The 24,634-nt window shown below is 37.4% G+C and overlaps 1 protein-coding gene across 1 annotated transcript; it reads left to right on the top strand.

Moving 5' to 3' along the window:
- Positions 1 to 190: 190 nt before the first annotated feature.
- On the top strand, positions 191 to 2,718 carry LOC111884651 (isoflavone 7-O-methyltransferase). The gene is made up of 3 exons (XM_023880950.3): positions 191 to 1,056; positions 1,356 to 2,169; positions 2,260 to 2,718. The coding sequence occupies exons 2-3, from the start codon at positions 1,378 to 1,380 to the stop codon at positions 2,575 to 2,577; spliced, it is 1,110 nt and encodes a 369-aa protein (XP_023736718.1). The 5' UTR covers positions 191 to 1,056; positions 1,356 to 1,377; the 3' UTR covers positions 2,578 to 2,718.
- The last annotated feature ends 21,916 nt before the right edge of the window (positions 2,719 to 24,634 follow it).

Raw genomic sequence — 24,634 nt, 5'->3', positions numbered from 1 at the left:
GGGGTGGTGGTGGGTTGGATGTAAAATTGACGTGGCACACATGTGACAACACTTTTCTGGTAGGATAGGTGTGACCACTCCCCATAGCCTAAAAGGCTTAAAGAAGTGAAAGGCGCTAAGCCTCTTCCACAACTACCCTCGCCACCAAGTCGCTACCCCCCCCCCCCCCCCCCCCCCCCCCCCCCCCCCAATGCTAAGGAGAGCTTACTAAGGAGCTAGCGAGAGAAGAGAGAGAAAAAAGGAAAACTCATTGTCGCTTTTTTTCATTGTTATTTTTTTCCAAAATAATTTCTATTAAAATAATACACTACTATTTTTTATATTTTTATAACTTGGATGGTACCACTTCTTTTAATCTATATCTCATCAGAAAATCATATATGGTTTATATTTGATAAGAGTACTATCATTCCCGTAGGCTAATAAACATAAAATTCTGTTTGTATACATGTCGAATTTGAGGATGAAATGAGAACAACTTGTGCTATAAATTGCTAATAGTGATTGAGAATATTGCAAGCAGCTGTATTTGTATATGTAAAAAAGATTATGGTTTTATGTCTAAAAAAAAATTTGAAAGGTTAATTGATGAAAATTTGTTTGAAAATTATTTAATAGTTTATGTAGAAATCCTATCTCCTTCTAGAATTTCCGTAACAGGTTATAACTTTCACCAGCACCACCAATGACATATAGACATATGTAAGACACCTACCACCATCAACACTTTGATGAAATGAAAGCACAACACTAAAGCAACGCTCTTTGGTTGGCATTGATGTTATCCCCTTGCTTACTTTTTACCTATCCTTTTTGATTATTTTTTACCATTTTTTGTTCTGAGCACTTTATAAACTTTTGGTCCCCAAATTTATTACTTGATCAGGATTTAAAATTAATTTTTACTTTGTTGTTTTTCTGTCATCGATTATATATACATATAATCAAATGGAAGTGTCTCATAACTCACCCACCATCATTAATTCATTGTCTTCACGTCCGCCTGCCGAAGAACTGAAGCCTCTCAACTATCTTAATTAATCCGTTTTCTCGTTGGTAAGTTTTTAATCATGTTCTATAGCTTAAAAACATCATCTATAATCTATTCAATTTTAATACTACTTTGATTTGTGATCTTTCACCTTTCTTACATATGAAATGAAAAATAGCACATATTTGACAATATTTATGATTGAAAATTGTTTGTTTTGTAAGAACAATGGTGTATATATAGTCCAAATATATTCTTTTTTAAAACACGATGACTTTTCATCACAAGTACTCAAAATGTAGAGAAGTCAATCACTAATATGGTTGATACGAGTTTTGACAATATTTAGTTTGAAACATTGCAGTGAAGCTGAGTCTAAAGCCTAAATGGATCTCGAACAAAGTTTAGGTGGAGCAAGTGAGCTGTTTGAAGCTCAGGCTCATATATACAGACACATTCTTAACTATATAAATTCTATGGTACTTGGTTGTGCTCTTGAATTAGGCATACCTAATATCATTCATGGTCATCAAAAACCAATCACGCTTCAGGAATTGGTCTCGAAGCTCAATATCTCCGTTGAGAAAACCCTTCATTTGAAACGGCTAATGCGCCTGTTAATACACTCAAACTTCTTTTCAGTCGCCAAGTTTCATGATGAAGAAGGTGAAGATGAAAAAGAAGGGTATGTTCTCACAGTTTCTTCAAAGATGCTACTCAAGAATAATAGTTCGCCAAACATACCAAACTTATTACCATTTGTCAGTTTGATGGTTGATCATGTATATGTTAGTACTTTCCAATCCCTAGGAAGGTGGTTTAATAGAAATGAATTAAATGCATTTGAGACTGCTCATGGAACTCATATATGGGAATTTGCTGACAAGAACCCAAGATTCAACCAACTTTTTAATGATGCAATGGCAAGTAACTCTGAAATGATGAAGTTGGTGGTAAAAGAGAATAAAGAAATCTTTGAAGGTGTGGATTCATTAGTTGATGTTGGTGGTGGAAATGGAGCGAATGCTAAGATTCTCCTTGAAGCATTTCCTCACTTGAAATGTATTGTTTTTGAGCTCCCACATGTTATTGCAGACATGGTGGATACTAAAAATCTCAAATATGTCGGAGGTGATATGTTTCACTCCATCCCATCTGCCGATGCGATCATTTTGAAAGTACGCATTGTACGCTTCTATGTCATTTTAAGATTTTATGATAAAAACAAATCTACTAATTAACGGAATTCTTTTTTATTGTTCTTGTAGAATATTTTACATGACTGGAGTGATGAAGACGTGTTGAAGATACTGGAAAGATGCAAAGAAGCCATTGCAGTTGCTCCAAAAGACGGGAAAAAAGGGAAGGTAATTATCTTAGACATGGTGATAGGTGATTCACACGACCATGAACGCCATGAGATAACAGAAGCCAAGCTATTCTTTGACCTCAAGATGATGGCTTTGGCTACGGGAAAAGAGAGGACCAAAGAAGAGTGGGAGAAACTCTTCCTCCAAGTGAATCTTGATCAATACAAGATAACTCACATCTCTGGCTTGATGTCTGTCATTGAGTTGTTCCCATAGAATTTTCTTGTACGGTGGGTTATGTGGCTAAAGTTTTCAAAGTTTAGTTTACTTGCAAAAGTCCTCGGTTGTCAAAAATACGTGATGAAGTTCTTGAACATTGTCCATGTTTTGTTACAATGGAAATTTTCTGCTTAATTATACACACTAGCAATTAGTAATAACTTTTCGTTAAGGCTTCTTGGAATAAAGTTTTCATGAAAATATTAAAAACTTCACAATTTGCAACAAAACATTGACTATTTCTAATATTAATTAACTTATGATTAAAAGCATAAAGGTGCCTTGTTGTGATTTGAGGCCATGAAAAGAGAGCTTGAAAATGAAAGAGAGAATGCAATCATCTCATTGATTCAAAATGAACACAGAGAAGATACATATATACACCGGAACGAAGCAAAAATATAAATAACGTCAATAGCTAACATTCTAACAAACTTTGAATAGGCTTATGATGTGACAACCCGATACTTCAAATCAGTATAATGACCTAAAAATCAATGATTGTAATCTAATTTTGATATAATAAAAATAGCGTCAAAAATAAAATATTCAAAAGTCCCAATTCGGTTGCATAAAGTAATAAATATTGTAACAAGGTTTTCAGAAATATAAAGAACATAAAAATCCGAGTTATAACGAAAAAGTTATGACCAATCGAAAATTCCGCGACAAAACCGGTAAAACACTGTTAAGTGTAAAACGTGAAATTTCAATAAAATACTTTTTAGCCTTAGGTATCTAAATAAAAGTCGTAGATATCATTAAACCATGAACGTACATAAAAAGAAAGTCCAAATCTGACTTCGTATGAGGAAATTATGTTTTTTCTAAGTTTCGGATTAGCGGTAGACAACTAAAAACTCGAAATAGAGATCGAGACTTTTAGCTAAAGCAACCTAAACAAGAATTGAGGATCTCGACAATAGTAGTACTACGGTAAAAAGACAGACAAAAACGGACATCGGATGAAGCAGTTATGAATTTTTAACGGATTTTTCCTGTCCCGGTCTATTAAAAATATATAATTAAAAATAAAGTCAAAATTTGCCAACGAAGTCTAAATGAAAATTGTATAATATATTCTCACCTACACGTGAATATAAAGAACGTAAAAAACGGAGCTCGTATGCGAAAGTTACGCATTTTAGAAGATTGGGGCACACAAACCGAGGGGGAGTACGCCCATCGTACTCAATGCATGGCCTCGGATCGACCACGTCTCCCCTATTGCCTTCTAGCCCGTCCCATCCGAAGTCCGGTATCTGACGAAGAAGTCATGCATGACGTACGCCCTACGTACTTCGGAGTACGCCCTGCGTACGAGGGCAGTCCCCACCCCTATAAATAAGACTCGAGGCTTCCAAACTTATTTGCCAATTTACAACTTCTCTCACATATTTTATCACTTTCGAGCCTCTCGAAACTTCCCCGACGCCCTGCATCTGTATCCAAGCTCCGACGAAGGTCCGAAGGTCCGAAACTCCTGAGAAATTTTCCACTTTCCGGTCGAAGTGCTGCCCGAGAAAAATCTCGTTTTATTCAAATCATCACACTTACCAGGTGAGTTCATATCCCTATATTTTCATGTCTTTACTATATTTTAGGGGAGGGGGGATACAAGTGAAACGCAAGAAAAACTTATGTTCAAATGCAAATTGTTACATACAGTTTCTAATGTTTTATCTACATTTTGTGTATACATGTTAAATAAGTAAAAGAACGTTATTACAAATGTTATACATTACATGCAAAGTTGGTAATACACTAAGGTTTATCATTCAAAGGAAACCCACTTTTGAAAAACTATAATAGATATAGTTTACGAGATAGTCATGATATTTTACATACTATAAACACTATAAAGAGGAAATACTTACATTTACAAGAAAAATAGACTTTTCATACATAAACCTATTTGATATTAACTTTTGTGAGACATTTGACTTCACGTGCTTTCAAGTACGCATTTCAAGTCCTGTGTTATAAACTATAATCTCTTGTAGGGATAATGTGATACTTGTGTATAGATCTATACGAGATTGAAAATCTCGCACCTAAACGGTTAGCTACAGTTAGACCGGCAAGTCTGGGGTGACAAACATCATAACACTCCAACGCCTGAAGAACGTTGTTACAGTCAGTCTAGGTCAATAGTACGGTTATAAAACTCACATGAAGTATTAAAACATTTTGGTTTACGGGGCTATCAAACGCCTTAGTGGTTATATAAACATATATAAATCTACTTACACTATATTAGGTATGGAAAATACTTATGCATTCCGGTTTTTGGAACTTTTAAAACTACCATTCATTTATGGAAAATATTGGATTTTCTAGAAACAAACTCAGTTACTTTATACAAAAAGGCATACAATTCTTATACAAAAACGCTTATGAAACTCACCCACTTAATTGTTGACACTTTTTCAAAACTACTTGTATTTCTCAGGGATTCAGTAATACATGTAAACAACAACTTTTGGGGAAGGGACGCTAAGCATCAATTTCAAACTTATTATATCATCATAATGTAATTTATTTTGAAACATGTATTACAAGCAACAATGTAACTTTTTAAATTATATTTATGGTGGTTGTGTTTGCTTTCTTTACTATTTACTCAACTGTTATGATATTACATGAAGTCATCCACCCTCGAATGATTCCACCGTTCTGGTTTGGGGGTGTGACATTAGCTAACTGAATTAACAGACTCTAACACCCCACCCCTCCCCGACAAGCTATAAGTTGTAGATACAACTTGCAAATTGCATTTTTGTGAAGAACTTCATTCAATGGCTTAGCTTGGTGAATACATATGTTAATTGATCATTAGTTCCAACATGCAATAAGAAGATCGAACCAACTTGTATTTTTTCTTGAACAAAGTGGCAGTCTAATTCTATATACTTCGTTCTTTCGTGAAATATTAGGTTGCTTGCAATATAGATTACAACATGGTTATCACACTTGAGTGGAATGTGGATAATATTGTCAATATTGAATTCATGGAATAATTTGCTCAACCAAGTCAATTCAGAGCATACCCTACACGTGGATCAATATTGTGCTTCAGCAGAAGAAAATCTATGCATGGATTAATACTCTACTTTAGTAAAAGACACAGAAACGGTTGTTTGCTTCTTTGATTTCCAATAAATTAGAGATCCTCCAAACATAATGAAAAATCCACTCACATATCGTCATGTAATAGAACAAGTTACCCAATGAGTCACAATAAGCTTCCATTTGATAATTTTGATTGTTATTGGAGAATAAACTTTGTTTGATTGTACCATTAAGATATTATAGTGCATGTAAAGCCACTTCGTAGTATTTTTATGATGGTTGTTGATTAAACTGACTCAAATATTGTATTGAATATGCAAGATCTAGTCAAGTATGAAGTAAAAAATTCAGCTTTTTAACTAACTACCAATAAACACTTGGATCTTGAAAGGGATTGTCCATTTTTGGAAAAAGTTAAACTTTGTTAGGCGAAGGTTGTGACATCCCCAAAATCTCGGCCAGAAAAGACCGATTTTCATTTATGCTTTTAAATATTTTCAGAGTAAATCCTTTTGATTTGAAAGAGTTGCGGAATTTGTTCCCAAAAACAAAACATGATAAAACATTGTTTACCGAAGCATTTCATAAAAGAAATGTATTTTCATTATAATCAAAACTCGGGGTGTCATGTTCCGATACAGACCAATAAGCATAAACGAATACATTACAAGTCATATAACAAATATAAACATATGCAGACTTGTAAACAAAACAACTTGATGGTTCATCCATCTCATGCCCTTCCGCCACTACCTGTAATACAATTTAAAACTGAGTGGGTCAGGCTTGGGAGCCTGGTGAGCATATAGGGTTTTCAACCCACAATAAATATCATATTTAATTTTCACCAACCAACAATAACCCAATTACCCATTCCCGTTATTCTCACTTTAATGTCCCTAAAACAACTAACATAAGGGACTTAGTCTAAGAATATTTCATCGGGGCGACAACACATGCTTCGGGGGTACCTCAGCAATATAAGTCAAATAAGGCAACCATGAGGGGGATGGAGTACAGCGAATGAACACCCAAGTTCATTAACACCTACAGGTGGCGAACCTGCTAATGTTTCCACAAGACTGTCTAGAATAGCCAGTGGTCGTCATCTAAACTCCGCTAGATGACTCAATCAAACAACAACGAGGCCTCTCATCTGTTTATTACACACCAACTGTCTACCCATGTTCTACCCAACATATTAGTAGATAAAAATATACATTTGTATACATAGTTTAAAGAAAACCTGCATAGCATACTTTAATCAACACATATATCACATAACAGATGAGGCACACACACACACACATAACACATATCTCATAAAGAAATAAGCAGATCTATAAGATAGAAGAGAGTGAATACACATTCACACATAACACAACCAAATATATACACATAGCACGTATTTTTATATAAAATACTTCGTATTATTGTATTAGAAGAAAATAACTACACACTCACTTGATCAGAAGATGATCGGACAGCACTACGGCTTATAGAAGTAGTATTCTACAACAGATCTGGAAGATCTCCTCGAAAATCGAACTTCTCGCGGGCAGAGCTTCGACTTGGAAACCGCACTTCTCGGGATCTTCGGGATCTCGGGACTTGCCTCGGGGCTAGAGTATGATACCGGGGCTTCGGGGGTAAAAATGCAGAGCTTCGGCGTAAAGACGAGAAGAAATGAGCAAATAAACCCTGAACCCTCGCATCCTATTTATAGTGAAAATATCTGATGTACTCACCGAGTAGGGGACACCTACTCGCCGCGTTGGCCCATACTCGCCGAGTAGGGGACACCTACTCGCCGAGTTGGTCCATTTGGCGGCTTTCTGGTGGTGCCACGTGTCAAATTCTGGGTGGTGCCACGTCACCCCTATCGCGTGTTAGCCTTCGAACTTAGAAAAATCATAACTTTCGCATACGAGCTCCGTTTTTGACGTTCTTTATATCCACGCGTAGGTAAAATCAAGATCTACAACTTTCGTTTAGACTCCGTCGGCTAAATCTTGACCGATCTCAAATTTAATAGTAGGAGGTGTTTAGACTGTTAAACGACCGCGAAGAATTCGTAACTCCTTCATACGACTCCGTTTTCGTCCATATTTTTACCGTTGAGTTCCTATTAATGAGACCTTCAACTCTCATTTAGGTCGTGTAAGCCAAAAACCGCTCGAACTAAAATTCGAGTTTCGGGCCGTGCACTGCTAAGCCGAATCTTAGAAAAATCATAACTTCCTCATACGAAGTCAGATTTGGGCGTTCTTTTTATTGACGCTCTTATCTTAACATATTCTACAACTTTTGTTTAGATTGATAAGGCTAAATCTCGCTCTATCTCAAATTCACTATTTACGCTTTCCGGTGTCGTGCCGGTTTTGCCGTAAAACTTCGACAGGTCATAACTTCTTCGTTATAACTCGGATTTCGGCATTCTTTATATCTTCGGAATTCTTGTTTCGACCACTACAACTTTATCCAATGATATCAAGTTTATTTTAAACTTAAATTTCGACGCTTATTTTTATTCTTAATTAATCAAACCACATAATTAAGCAATTAAGCACAAAACACATAATACTCAAATAATACATTATTATTATTTCAAAACGGGTTACAAAGGTTAACCTAGACTATTACATTGCTAAAAGTGGCAAGCCCGGAAACACAGGCGTTACAAAGGTGTAGATACCGGAGGATCATCTTGTGTATAATACAAGGATGACAATTTCCTTATGAATTTGCTCTGGTGAACAACCATACGATCCTTTACTCTTTGAAATTCAAGATTAACGAAAAAATAATTTGTCCTAGATCTTTATTTTGAATTGAGTGTCAAGAAAGTCTTTTTAGATGACTATTTCTTCAAGATTATTCCCTGTGACTAGAATGTCATCGATATATAAAACAACAATGACAATGAAATCTGCAGTTTTATATTAAGGCATTAGTTTTATATTTATGGTAAATATTTGATGTTCCCTATAAATAATCATTAGGTTACCTTTTTTTTTTTGTAAGATTTTCCTGATTAGGGTTTTCTTTGTACATTCATATCATAATCAATATACACAAAACCTTTATCAGATTACTTGGATATTATGGTGATTGATTCTTGATTGTTCTTGATATTCCGCATTCGCCATCTCGGATTTATTCCCAACAAGTGGTATCAGAGCAGGTTCTTGTAGATCTCAACGATTATTGCAAGAATCGATCTTGTTTATGGCGATATTTTATCATGGATCTCACATTGTTCTTCATGTTTTGTAAGTTTTCTGAAATGAAAAGGTTTATTACCGCATTTTATTGCAAAATCTTGTTCATATATGTTATCTTCTACTCCTTATTTCAGCTTATTTGTTCTTGAATCATGTTCTGGAAGAGAATTAGAAGAAAATTTTCGTGTTTATTTGAATTTTTGTGTTCAGATCTATTTTATCTCTCTAAATCGTTTCAGATATATTTTCTCTCTCTAGAATTCTTATCATATCTACTTTCTCTCTTTTCAAATTATGTCATGTGACATCCCCAATTTCACGGCCAGAAAAGACCGATTTGTTTATGCTTTGTTTTTAAAATCAGAGTAATTGTTTAAAGAAAACTGTTGCGGAATTTGTTCCCAAAACAAAATATGATAAAAATTTATTAACGCATTTCTTAAAGAAAAGTATTTTCATTATATAACAAAAATCTTGGGATGTCATGTTCCGATATAGACACATAAGCATAAACGGAAATTTACAGTAATGATTTACATCTCCTTTAATCCCTCAGCGAAATATGTCTTCGTATTGATACCTGTGATACAAAGAAAACTGAGTGGTTCAGGCTTGGGAGCCTGGTGAGCATATAGGGTTTTCAACCCACAATAATATAATTATTATATTTAATCGGCAAACAATCAACCCAATTACCAGTCCACATTATCTTCTTTATTTCTTAAGGTTTTACCCTAAGAACCAACTATCCTTTATTCATTCATTCCTAAGCATTTACCTAAGGAATTGGCACGAAGTCCATTGCTGCCAAAGTTTATTTATCAAATACTAAATCCATAGCTATCAGGCACTAACTCCATAGTCACTAAGGTTCAGTTAACAAGCGCTAAATCCATAGTCGCCAAGGTTTACTCAATAAGCGCTAACTCCATAGTCGCCAACGTTTACTCAACGTGCGCTAACTCCATAGTCGCCAAGGTTCATGAAATAGGCACGAAGTCACATCGTCGACAAGGTTTATACAATAGGCGCTAACTCCATAGTCACCAACTATCCCATCTACCCATGTTCTACCCAACATTTTCATAGATGCAAATACTTACACAGTTTAAATCATTTAACACCTATATAAAACATCAATTCTATGCCCATCTCAAATAGACAAACAATATATAAACACGTAGCACGTATTTCATAGCAAAATACTTCGTATTTATGTGTTAGAAGAAAGTGACTATACACTCACTTGATCAGAAGATGATCGGACAGCACTACGGCTTGTAGAAGTAGTATTCTTCAGTGAAACTGGGAGATCTTCACAAAAACAGGCTTCTCGCGGGCAAAGCTTCGGCTCAGGAATTTCACTTCTCGGGATCTTCGGGGCTTCGGGACTTGCTTCAAGTCTCGGGAATGATACCGGGGCTTCGGGATATTTCTTGCACGCAAAACGATGCAAAATGATAGAGAAAGGGAAGAATGGAGCACCAAAACTCAGCAGCCCTCAACATCTATTTATAGGGTGCTGAAACTGGGATTACGTTGGGCGTAATTTCGGAGTACGCTGGGCGTACGCTTAGGATCAGGACAAAGACGCTATTCCTTACGATCCCAGGTACTCAAGTCTTGGGTTAGGTTGACATGGCCCATTTCAGTTCATGCATATGGGTACGCTGGGCGTACTCCATTACGCTTAGCGTACACCGACATACCAAACTTCAAAATTACGTAACTTTTGTATACGAGCTTCATTTTCGACTTTCTTTATATCCACGCGTAGGTGAGACTAAGCTCTACGACTTTAGTTTAGACTTCGTCGGCTAATTTTGACTTTATTTTTATTATTATATTTTTAACAGGCCGGGACAGGAAATGTCCGTTAAAAATTCATAACTTCTTCATCTGACGTCCCTTTTCGTCTGTCTTTTTACTGTTGAACTACTATCAATGAGATCTTCGATTCTCGTTTAGATTGTTTCAGCTAGAAATCACTCGATCTCGAATTTGAGTTTCGGGCTGCATACTACTACGTCGCAATTTAGAAAAATCATAACCTTTTCATACGAAGTCAGATTTGGACATTCTTTTTAGGCACGCTCTCGGTTTAACGAACTCTATGACTTTCGTTTAGATCACTAAGGCTAGAAATCGCTCTAACGTAAATTCACATTTTACGTCACTCAGCGTCATGCCGGTTTTGTCGCGAAACTTCGACAGGTCATAACTTCTTCGTTATAACTCGGATTTCGGCGTTCTTTATGTGTACAGAATCCTTGTAACATATACTACAACTTTTTTGAGATTACTCCTTCTAAATAATCTTCCATCAAAAGTCATTTTTAACGCTTATCGTCTCTAAATTGACTAGCCCTGATCTACGGGCGTTACAATTATCACCCCCTTAGGATGATTACATCCTGGAATCATCAACGAAACATAGCTTGAACAATGATTCCATTCGTCAACTTTCCATCCTAATTAATAACTGTGATGCTCAATCTTTCATCTGCTCTTTATACTATGTTGGACTTTCAATCGTAACCTTCAAGTTACAAAATAAATCCTTATTGTGGACTCCTTCTTCTTCTTAGGATAAATACATTCCTTTATCTATTGTAATAGACCAATGAGTCGTGTCACGATGACCTCTTATCGTAGTCAGACTCAATTTGATATGACCACTAGGGTCGGAATACCAACCATTTTACTAGTCATTACCAAATCAATGGTAATGACATACTTATTTAAAACGGAATCAATTATTAGCTTCTTGGTAACCTTGTGACTTTATCTGATCCAAGTGCGGGTCATGTGCTTCTGGTAGTATAGATATCTACCACCATTTACACCTACTCATACACGTCCCAAGTATTGTCTCGTAGTCAACCAAGTCACCATACATAAATCATATAATCATTCAACACATCAGAGAACAAAACCAGCGTTTATATTATTTCTTGAAACGATTACACAAAGGTTCAAGTTCACCTTATACTATGCCTCTAATAGGCTACACTTCCTGATACAAACTTTATATATAGATATGAAGTATTTATCTTTTAATCCTCCCATCGTTTTCTTCTTCGTCGAGGAGCATGTGGAATGCCCGTGGCTGAGGAGGTGTGTTTTTCTTTGGGCAATCTTTATAAATATGCCCTTCTTCGTTACATCTGTAGCACACCTTCTTGATAGGTGCGCACTTATTGGCGTAATGCCCTGTCTTCCCACATTTGTAGCAAGTCATCTCCTCGCTACATATCCCAAAGTGTTTCTTTTTACACTTCTCACACCACTTAGCTTCATCTCTTCCCCCAGATTTCAAGAATTTGCTTTCTTTGTTGATCATTGAAGATCCTTCACGTTTCCTTTTCTCTCCAACTTCAGCTCTCTCCAGACCCTTTTATTTTATTTGGGTCTCAACATTTTTGGCTGCGCAGATGGCGGCTTTCAGAGTGGTTGCTTGCTTGACTATCGGACGAAAGTCCGCTGGTAATCCATTAGCAAACTTGTTGACCTTGGAAAGTTTAGTTGGAATTAGGTATGGAATAAGCTTCATCTTCTCCGTAAAGCTTGTAGCGTATTCAGTGACACTCAATTTTCCTTTCTTCAGATTCTGGAACTCATTGTTGATTTCCAAAAGATCCTGCTCAGAGCAGTATTGCATTTTCAGTTTCACCACGAACTCTTCCCAAGACATCTTGCTAGCTTCCCCATTGGGCATCGAACCAGCTAGTAACTTCCACCAGCTCAGTACTCTAGATTTTAATAGAGGAATTGCAAGAGCGGTCTTCTGTCTGTTGCTACACTCGCAACTTTCAAACATTGTCTCCATCTCGGAGATCCAGTCCATGACTTGCACCGGTGTCGGGCTCCCAGAAAGATACGGTGGTTTGGATGCCATGAAATCCTTGTACTTGCATTCACGTCCTTCATTTCCTCTATCTTGGTTGTTTCGGTGAACTATTGGTGGGTTGGCTTGACCAACGGTCCCACTGTAGTTCCCTCCTTCCGAATGCCCTCCATTTACTTCGGGCTCTTCCACTTGAATTGACAGTTCTTCACGATTCTGTCGAAAAAACCACCCAGTCTCCTCCATTTGACGATCCAACATCGCCTGCATCATTGCTTGTACACCAGCCATCGTCATTGGCTCAGGTGCTGCAGCTACAACAGGTATTTGCTCAATCACTGGTGGTTGATTCCTGTTCTCACTTGCGTTTCCAAATCCGCTTCTAGTTCTTGACATTCTTGATCTATACACCGAATAAGGTGAATTTCGATCCTCATTCACGATAGATACATATATCATCCTTATCACTCCGAAACGTTTACATGCTAGTCCTAACATCGTAATCGTACGCTTAGAATCCTAAACACATAAGGTTTCCATATCCGGTCGGCTACAGACCATAGATCCGAATAAATAACATTATATATGGAAAACATATAACATTTAGCACATAAAAGCATTTAAGGCATCATTCCTAAATTATACTAGTGCTTGTGTCAATTTAGGTGTACTACCTAACATATCTTAGACACACTCATCACGATCATTACTTAGCATTCTAAGTTTAAGTCTAGAAAATTTCCTACAAAATTCCTAGTTTGCTTAAACAAATGCTTTGATACCAACTGTGACATCCCCAATTTCACGACTAGAAAAGACCGATTTGTTTATGCTTTGTTTTTAAAATCAGAGTAATCGTTTATATAAAACCATTGTGGAATTTGTTCCCAAAACAAAATATGATAAAAATTTATCAAAGCATTTCTTAAAGAAAAGTATTTTCATTATATAACAAAAATCTCAGGATGTCATGTTCCGATACAGACACATAAGCATAAACAGAACTTATATTTATTTACACTAATGATTTACATCTCCTTTAATCCCTTAGTGAAATATGTCTTCGTATTGATACCTGTGATACAAAGAAAACTGAGTGGGTCAGGCTTGGGAGTCTGGTGAGCATATAGGGTTTTCAACCCACAATAATATAATTGTTATATTTAATTGGCAAACAATTAACCCAATTACTCATCCCCATTATCTTCTTTATTTTCTTAAGGTTTTTTATCCTAAGAACCAACTATCCTTCATTCATTCATTCCTAAGGATTTACCTAAGGAATTGGCACGAAGTCCATTGCTGCCAAAGTTTATTTATCACGTACTAAATCCATAACTATCAAACGCTAACTCCATAGTCACCAAGGTTCACTTAACAAGCGCTAACTCCATAGTCGCCAAGGTTTACTCAACAAACGCTAACTCCATAGTCACCAAGGTTTACTCAACGTGCGCTAACTCCATAGTCGCCAAGGTTCATCAAATAGGCACGAAGTCACATCGTCGCCAATGTTTATACAATAGGCGCTAACTCCATAGCCACCAACTATCCCATCTACCCATGTTCTACCCAACATTTTCATAGATACAAATACTTACACAGTTTAAATCATTTAACACCTATATAGAACATCAATTCTATGCCCATCTCAAATAGACAAACAATATATAAACACATAGCACGTATTTCATAGCAAATACGTCGTATTTATGTGTTAGAAGAAAGTGACTATACACTCACTTGATCAGAAGATGATCGGACAGCACTACGGCTTGTAGAAGTAGTATTTTTCGGTGAAACCGGGAGATCTTCACAAAAACCGGCTTCTCATGGGCAGAGCTTCGGGTAGGGAATTTCACTTCTCGGGAACTTTTGGGCTTCGGGACTTGCTTCGGGTCTCGGGAATGATATCGGGGCTTCAGTATATTTCTTGCACGCAAAACGATGCAAAACAAGAGAGAAAGGGAAGAATGGAGCACCAAAACTCGGCAACCCTCAACATCTATTTATAGGGTGCTGAAACTGGGATTTCGCTGGGAGTAATTTTAGAGTATGTTGGGCGTACTAAGCGCTACGTTGGGCGTACACTTCGGATCAAGCTGAAGACGTCATTGCTTACGATCCCGGGTACTCGAGTGTTGAGACAGGTCGACGTGGCCCATTTCAGTTCATGCATATGGGTACGCTGGGCGTACTCGATTACGCTTAGCGTACACCGACATACCAAACTTCAAAATTGCGTAACTTTCGTATACGAGCTCCGTTTTCGATGTTATTTATATCCACGCGTAGGTGAGACTAAGCTCTATAACTTTCATTTAGACTTTGTTGGCTAATTTTGACTTTATTTTTATTATTATATTTTTAACAGGCCGGGACAGGAAATGTCCGTTAAAAATTCATAACTTCTTCATCCGACGTCCTTTTTCGTCTGTTTTTTTACCGTTGAACTACTATCAACGAGATCTTTGATTCTCGTTTAGATTGTTTCGGCTAGAAATCACTCAATCTCGAATTCGAGTTTCGGCCAGCATACTGTTATGTAGCAATTTAGAAAAATCATAACTTCTTCATACGAAGTTAGATTTGGACGTTCTTTTTAGGCACGCTCTCGGTTTAGCAAACTCTACAAATTTAGTTTAGATCACTAAGGCTAGAAAATGCTCTAACGTAAATTCACATTTTACATCACTCAGCGTCGTGTCGGTTCTGTCGCGAAACTTCGACAGGTCATAACTTCTTCGTTATAACTTGGATTTCGGCATTCTTTACATGTACGGGATCCTTGTAACATATACTACAACTTAGTTGAGATTACGCCTTCTAAATAATCTTCCATCAAATGTCATTTTTGACGTTTATCGTCTCTAAATTGAATAGCTCTGATCTACGGGCGTTACATGTCACTTGTTGAAGATCTAATAGATCTTTTATTTTGTAACTCCATTTTAGAACTTGGATTTGTTGGAATAGTGTCTAAGGCTGTAACTATATCCGGTTGTGCATGGTCCTTTTGGGTTGCCTTCACCATAGCAACTTGATAGGATGATTTATTAAGAGAGAATAAATATTATTAATATATTATGGGAATAATATAATGAATAATATATTTGTTATTTGATTAATATAAGTCATAGAATTAATTAGAATTAATTTGGTGACTTAAAGAGGTTAATTAAATAAAGGGGTATAAACTGTCAATTGTTTGATAGTTAAGCTTTAAACTGTAAATCCATTTGGATATACTTTGGACGGATTCTAAGAGCTTTAGGAAAGCTAAAATCGTCCATATGGTTATCTAGGAATGGATTTGGATAGCCTTAAGAGAAGATTATCTGATAGGGACTTATCTGTAATCCTTAAGGAATCTACAAGTATAAATAGACCCCATGGCATAGGGAATTCGACACTTCTGAAAAAGCAAGAGAACTCTGGTCGAATTCCTTCCCTCTCCTCTCTCCCAAATCATCCTCCTTGCTTTGGTGTTTGTAAGCCATTAGAGGAGTGACATTTGTGACTCTAGAAGCTCCAAGACCTCAAGATCAACAAGGAACTCAAAGGTATGATTCTAGATCTGTTTCAATATTCTTGTTTAACCTAATTAGCAATTAGAAGTCTTGGACTCAAAGCATGTTTATTAGAAAGCCTAGATCCGAGCATTAGGGTTTTGCATGCGCACATAGGAAAGTTCTTATGGCTAAAACCCATCAGTGGTATCAGAGCCTAGCTTGGTTTTCTGTAAATTGTTGCTTGATTAACTGAAACAAACCTGCAAAATTCGAATTTTTGGTTTCTGAGTCATGGACTCGGCGAGTCTCAAAGTGGACTCGGCGAGTGGGCCTGACTCGGCGAGTCCATTTGTGCACTCGGCGAGTCCAGGCGTCAGGAATGGCCAGATTCGGGATTTCTTTGTGTTTATCTTATCTTAACTTACCATAAACTAATTAGATCAACATTAATTCGTTTTTCTGATAAATATAACTATTATCTTGATCTAATTAAAGGTAATTATCAACTAATTAAATATTTAATTTCCTTATATGATAATTAATTAATTATTTTAATTATTTTGGTAATTATCTTAAAAGAAATCTTGAATAAATCAAATATAGATAATTAGGATATTAATTGTTAATTGGAATTATTTGTTATTTGATCCTCCATGTTTTAAATGTTTAAAACCTACCCTCATGTTTTGAAATTTACTTTTGTGATTAAAAGCTTTAATTTAGACAACTTAAATTTCAAACCCTAAATTTTAAAAGTTTTAAAATACAACCCTATACTAATATGATATTACTAGAATAATATATATATATATATATGTATAACTAAATGCTAGTCTTACCGTTAGTAGGCCTCATTCACGAAGCCGATCTATAAGGTGGGTATAAGGTTGCGGCCTATAAAATGGCGCTTAATGGGTGTACACTCACACCCACCGCTTGCTTGATTGGTGGAGGGTCGTTAGCCGAACGGGTAGGATAGGGAAACCTCATCCTCTCATTAAAAGTATAATAAGAAATACAAAGTAACTTCACATATTTTAAAATTTCCCAATCCTAGTTACTTTAGGAAAAGTGAATTGATGCAATCCCATGAAATTACACTTTGCACCTTGCTAAGATGTTGGTGGAGCGTGTGTGGTTTACCGGCACACTAATTGATTCTAAGCGAAGGTGGCAAAGGGTGATTCGTTGTTTATCATAGTTCGATGGAGCGTGTGTGGTTTACCGGCACATCGAATAGGTGATCGTTACAATGAAGGCACCATGTGAATTTGCATGGTAATTCACACCCGCTTTGTGATCCTCGGCATCCCAGTCACAAACAAGAGGGGCATATCGAGATTTAAACATGCCATTGAATAGTCTCAATGAATCTCATCCGAACCTAGGAAAACACTTAGGACTAATAGTTTAAGTTTCGTGATGGAGAATTAGTGAATCGTCATTCACTTACCTTCAATTTATTTACATGTTAGATTACGGCATCCCTTCTCTAGTATGTAAATGTTATTGTTGGATCCTAGCCCTAATTTTCTTATTGGGTGATAATTAGGGATTCTTATTCTAATCTATCTTTGTCCTTTTCTAATTATAGATGTCAAACGCAAACAACGCTGCTGCTAGTTCTTTCACATTGATGAGCCTTTGCCAAAAGGTAACCTTCGATGGAACGAACTTTAGCGAATGGATAAGATACATTCGCACCATTGCTCGCTATGAGGACAAAGAGTATGTCCTTGATGAGAAGCTCGAGAAAATCAACGCCGAAATCGCTACTCCAGCCGAAATCACCGCATTTGAAACTCATGAGCGAGATGCAACGAAAGTACATTGCATCATGATCGCCACCATGAACTCCGAATTCCAAAAGTCCTACGAGGACATGTACCCGTACGAGATGCATCAAGACTTATTGGAGAGGTACCACCAAAACGCGAGACAAGAGAGGTACGAGATTTTCACTAACATGATTTCCGCGAAGATGGGTCATGGAGAATCTCTTACCGTGCACTTGCAAAAGATGCAAAGGTATGTCGACCGCCTTCGCAAGTTAAATGTTGACTTCGGTGAAGACTTGGCGATCGACATGGTGCTTCACTCTTTGCCTCCGATGTACAATCAATTTAGGATGACCTACCACATGAACAAAGAAGAGGTCACCCTAAGCAAGCTCCAAGGTCTTTTGAGGGTTGCTGAGAGCAACTTTAAAGACAAGTCTGTTGCACCTACTCCCAATCCGCCCGCTGCTCCTGTCTTGGCTATTGGACAAGGGAAGGGAAAGAAGAGGAAAGCTTCATCGAAGAACTATCGCAAGGTGAAAGCCCGAGATGGTGCCTCTTCTAGTGGGACCAAAGTTGATCCCGCCAAGCCCTGCTCTAACCCGAAGGAGGCAGAGTGCCACCACTGCCACAAGATAGGACATTGGAAGAGAAGCTGCCCGGATTACCTGCAAGCAATCAAAGAAGGAAAGATCAAGCCATCTTTCGCAGGTATATATACAATCAAATCTAACGATTCTAATCATGCTATTTCTTGGGTTCTTGATACCGGTTGTGGTTATCACATTTGTTCTAATGTGCAGGGACTAAGAAGAAGTAGGGATGTGGAGCAAGGAAGGATCAATCTAATCATGGGGAACAGAAGATCGTCGCCTGTAACCAAGATTGGAGTGTATTCCTTAGTGCTTAGGAATAGTTTAGTTTTAGATTTGAACAATTGTTGCTATTCGCCAGAAATGGCAAGAAACATCATTTCATTTCATGGTTTATATAGACAAGGATTTAGATTTTCTTTTAATAATGAGAATGGTTCTATTTTGGCTTATCTAAATGGTGTCTTTTACTTTGAAGCTATACCATGTAATGGAATATATGAAACTGTTATGATTGTTGATGACTTTGGAAATGATGTTTTGAATATTGATTCTTCCACTAGTATGGATAAAGCATCCTTGTGGCATTGCCGTCTTGGACATGTCAACAAGAAACGCATAGCCCAACTCCAAAAGGATGGAGTGTTGGAGTCATTCGACCTTAGGGAAGATGACACATGCGAGTCTTGTTTGCTTGGAAAGATGACTAAGTCGCCCTTCACAAGTACTTGTGAAAGGAGCGAGGGTCTATTGGACCTAATACATACCGATGTATGTGGACCATTTAGATCAACCACGAAGGATGGAAACCGCTTCTATGTGACTTTTACCGATGACTATAGTAGATATGGGTATATCTACTTAATCAAGCAAAAGTCAGACACCTTTGAAAAGTTCAAAGAGTTCAAGAATGAAGTGGAGAATCAACTGGGCAGGAAAATCAAGATGCTTCGATCCGATCGAGGAGGAGAGTACCTAAGTCTTGAATTCCACGATTATCTAAAGGAGTGTGGAATAGTTTCGCAATTGACGCCTCCTAGGACACCGCAGTTGAATGGTGTGGCAGAAAGGCGTAATCGAACCTTATTGGATATGGTTCGCTCTATGATGAGTCGTGCTTCACTACCAATCTCTTTTTGGGGGTATGCCTTAGAGACTGCCGCCCATATCCTTAACCGAGTCCCTACTAAGAAGGTTGCCAAAACACCTCACGAGATGTGGACAGGGAAAGCTCCCTCGTTGGCACATATCAAGGTTTGGGGTTGCGAGGCTTTCGTAAGACGAGATACTCACGACAAGCTTGAACCTCGAAGTGAGCGATGTATTTTCATCGGCTACCCACAGACATCCTTTGGATATCTCTTCTATAGACCGAAGGACAATGTAGTCTTCGTTGCGAGGAGAGGAGTTTTCCGAGAGCGAGAACTCATAAGCCAAGGAGACAGTGGGAGGCAAATCGAACTTGAAGAGATTCAAGAGTCGATGGATGAAGGAACCTCTACCGCTGGCACTCAACCCGAGGAGGAAACTCCGGTTGAACCAATTGACGAATCCTTACCTCTTAGACGTTCTGATAGAGTTAGGTTTCATCCCCAGTTCTATGGCTTTCATATTACTACCGAAGGGGACACGTATATTAGTGATGGTACACTAGTAAATCTTGATGAACCTAATAGCTACAAGGAAGCCATGGCAGGCCCGGAGTCTGTAAAGTGGAAAGAGGCAATGGATAGCGAGATCCAATCCATGTATGATAACCAAGTTTGGAATTTGGTTGATTACGTGCCCGGACGTAAGACCGTTGGGTGCAAATGGATCTTCAAGAAGAAGACCGACGTGGATGGGAACGTACACACATATAAAGCGCGATTGGTCGCGAAGGGCTTTACTCAAACTCCCGGAGTTGACTATGATGAGACCTTCTCACCAGTTGCGAAGATTAAATCTATTAGAGTGATGTTAGCAATTGCCGCATTTCATGATTATGAGATTTGGCAAATGGATGTCAAGACCGCTTTCCTTAACGGAAAGTTGGCTGAGGATGTTTACATGGCTCAGCCAGAGGGATTTGTGGATCCGAAGCATCCGGATAGAGTGTGTAAGCTTGAGAAGTCCATTTATGGACTTAAGCAAGCATCTCGCAGATGGAATCTTTGTTTCGATGAGAAAGTCAAAGAGTTTGGATTTGTACGAAGCGAAGACGAATCTTGTGTATATGTCAAAGCCAGTGGGAGTATAATAAGCTTCCTCGTTCTATATGTCGATGACATATTACTCATAGGAAACGACATCCCGACTCTGCAGGAAGTTAAGTCCTGGCTCGGGAAGTGCTTCGCTATGAAGGACCTCGGAGAAGCCTCTTACATTTTGGGAATAAGGATAATAAGAGAAAGAAGTAAGAGACTAATTGGACTTAGTCAAAATACTTACTTAGGGAAGGTACTAAAACGTTTTAGTATGGAAAACTCAAAGAAGGGAGAACTACCGATACAAAGTAATGCCAAGTTGAGTAAGACTCAAAGTCCGAGTACCGAAGCTGAGATAGCAGAAATGAGCCGAGTACCATACGCTTCCGCAGTTGGCTCAATCATGTATGCTATGATTTGTACTCGCCCTGATGTAGCCTTCGCTTTGAGCATGGTTAGCAGATATCAAGGGAATCCTGGCAAAGCCCATTGGATAGCGGTGAAGAATATCCTTAAGTACCTTCGGAGGACGAAGGAATGGTTCTTAGTCCTCGGAGGGAGTGATGACTTGAAGGTGCGAGGGTATAGTGACGCCAGTTTTCAAACCGACAGGGACAACTACCGTTCGCAGTCGGGCTGGGTCTTTACCCTAAATGGAGGAGCAGTGACATGAAAAAGTTCCAAGCAGGAAACCGTAGCTGATTCAACGTGCGAATCAGAGTACATTGCAGCGAGCGAAGCGTCGAAGGAGGCAATATGGCTAAAGAACTTCATCGGTGATCTTGGAGTCGTACCTGCCATAAAGGAGCCAATGGAGATTTTCTGTGATAACGAAGGTGCGGTTGCCTTAACCAAGGAACCAAGGGATCATGGTAGATCAAGACATATCGACAGAAAGTATCACTTCATTAGACATCGTGTAGAAGAAGGACAACTCGTAGTTAAGAGGATATCATCAGAAGATAACCCAGCAGATCCGCTTACGAAGGGACTGAGTAGGGTTAAGCACTTGCAGCATGCTAGGAGTATTGGGCTGAAGGATGATATTAGCATAGATTAGATAGTATTAGAAACGTGTAATAGATAAATGTAATTAACATTTGATGATTAAATAAAGGAGTTTTATTTATGAGTAATGTTACTATCTTATGTTAATTGTTTAGCTATTGTTTCACTTTGCATGTTTTGACTTCCAGAATAATTGAGGTTATTAGGAATAATCGAATTATTCAAATGGTCCACAATCGTTCATATGTTGGAAGTAGATATGAAAGAAGATTGTCGTGAATTGGTGTGTAGAATGTCTAAATGATGTTAGACATAGCAAAGGATTGCTGCAACGTTCATGAGTGCTTATGAACTAGTTTTGAGCATTGGAATAAACCCGCGCTTGCTGGAATCACCTTATGGAATAAGATATAAAAGGTGATCGCAAGACGATAATATCATATAGTCTTAAAACCTAGATATATGGTTTATTATTTGTTAATTGATTGTACATTGATAATACGAAAACGCATCAGTAACTTGGTGTTATAAAACGTATTGTTGTGTATAGTTGGTAAATGAATAAGTAAATGCATATAAGTCGAAGTTTATCTGTAACTTTTATCTAAGAAGGTAAAAGCGATATCTCGGCCGCTCGATGATTTGATTTGACTTATGTGCCGGGCCCGGTCAGAACTAAATTGATGTGTTCGATTAAGTTCTATGTCAAATAAATCAGAGATCGAGAAACCTAAATGCTTGACTAACCATTCCATAGGATTGTCAGCATGATATCTAACAGAGGACTGTACGTTCCCTTATCTAAAGGACAAGATTGATTAGATCAGAGTTGACAGCGTCTTTGAGAGCTACGATTGCAAACCAAATTGTACTTGTATAGTTACTAGACTTATCCAAGTGGGAGACTGTTGGAATAGTGTCTAAGGCTGTAACTATATCCGGTTGTGCATGGTCCTTTTGGGTTGCCTTCACCATAGCAACTTGATAGGATGATTTATTAAGAGAGAATAAATATTATTAATATATTATGGGAATAATATAATGAATAATATATTTGTTATTTGATTAATATAAGTCATAGAATTAATTAGAATTAATTTGGTGACTTAAAGAGGTTAATTAAATAAAGGGGTATAAACTGTCAATTGTTTGATAGTTAAGCTTTAAACTGTAAATCCATTTGGATATACTTTGGACGGATTCTAAGAGCTTTAGGAAAGCTAAAATCGTCCATATGGTTATCTAGGAATGGATTTGGATAGCCTTAAGAGAAGATTATCTGATAGGGACTTATCTGTAATCCTTAAGGAATCTACAAGTATAAATAGACCCCATGGCATAGGGAATTCGACACTTCTGAAAAAGCAAGAGAACTCTGGTCGAATTCCTTCCCTCTCCTCTCTCCCAAATCATCCTCCTTGCTTTGGTGTTTGTAAGCCATTAGAGGAGTGACATTTGTGACTCTAGAAGCTCCAAGACCTCAAGATCAACAAGGAACTCAAAGGTATGATTCTAGATCTGTTTCAATATTCTTGTTTAACCTAATTAGCAATTAGAAGTCTTGGACTCAAAGCATGTTTATTAGAAAGCCTAGATCCGAGCATTAGGGTTTTGCATGCGCACATAGGAAAGTTCTTATGGCTAAAACCCATCAGGATTAAGGGTTACTAAACCAATATATGGTGTCGACAAAGCGACTTTGTTTCATGTTCTTGGTGATTTTACGTTGATGGATGTTACTGAGTTGTATAACTTTTTTTGATGAGAAAATAAAAGAATACTCACGTGTTAATGAACGTTAATTACAAAAGAATGAGAGAATAGTAGAGCAATTGCGTATTATCTATGGACATTATATCAAGAAAATATACAACAGAAGTTAAAGAAAGAAAGAAAGGAAAAAGAAGAAGCTCTTGATGTTCTTGATGAAGTTAATAATGCTCTTCATGTTTATGAAGAAAAGGTGACTGCGAATGTTCTTGTTGAGGGGGAGTCAAAAGTTTCAAGTCTTTCAGAAGTGTCACAATCTTAATCTAGTTGTTCTGAAGCTGAATCACAAAGCAAATCTTCTGAAATCATGATAGTGAATAATTTTTGTTCAATTGGAACTCAAACAGATGATTTTTCTAATTCTGATGATGTTTTTGAAGGATTGGTTTCTTACAGAAAGCCAATAATTCAAAATGTTTAGATTTACCAAACTCCTAAGAATTGTGTTCAAAAGTCTTCAAATGTTCAGATTCCGAAAGATGAAGAGGTTGTTCATATCCGAAATTCATTTATGAAGCCTAGAAATCAGAAAATAAAGAAGAACAAGAAGAAGAACAAGAGTAAAATGAAGAAGGTTTGGATGCCCAGGATACAAGTATCTAATGCATGTGAAAAGATTCAGAAAGACGAAGTCAAGAATGTTCAAAGAAAATTCAAATTTTCTTCAGATGAATAGGTTAGAAGTTGGAGAAAAGAGAAAAGAGAATTTGGTTGGTTTAATGAAATTTATGGAAATTTTTGTTTTCCAACTAAAAAGCGAACATTATCTTCCGAAGATGATCGACTTTCTTCAAATAAATGGTTGTGCAAGAAACCAATTTCAATGTTGAATCTTAAATGGGTACCAAATGTCTCATAAAAGGTTTTGACATTTATCAAAAAAAAAATCGAAAATGGAGACAAAATCTGGTGAAATCTGATGATAATTCAGTCAAAGATATGAAATTCTGTTGAAGAAATCAACTTTTATTGATTTTTAATGGTTGGTAATGACAAAAAGGTGAAAAGTTGAAAAAGTGGGTGAAAAATGACATTTTCTGCAAAAAGGGGGCTGCCATCTGACA

Source organism: Lactuca sativa, chromosome 7, assembly GCF_002870075.4.
Source record: "Lactuca sativa cultivar Salinas chromosome 7, Lsat_Salinas_v11, whole genome shotgun sequence".
NCBI classification, from domain to species: Eukaryota; Viridiplantae; Streptophyta; class Magnoliopsida; order Asterales; family Asteraceae; genus Lactuca; species Lactuca sativa.
The sequence above is the reverse complement of the archived record's forward strand: the minus strand, read 5'-3'. Positions and strand labels throughout refer to the sequence as shown.

Excerpts from the sequence above, each read along its gene's own strand:
- LOC111884651 (XM_023880950.3), top strand. The coding sequence starts at position 1,378 with ATGGATCTCGAACAAAGTTTAGGTGGAGCAAGTGAGCTGTTTGAAGCT. Across the intron at positions 2,170-2,259 it reads CCGATGCGATCATTTTGAAA|AATATTTTACATGACTGGAG; the intron begins GTACGCATTGTA and ends TTGTTCTTGTAG.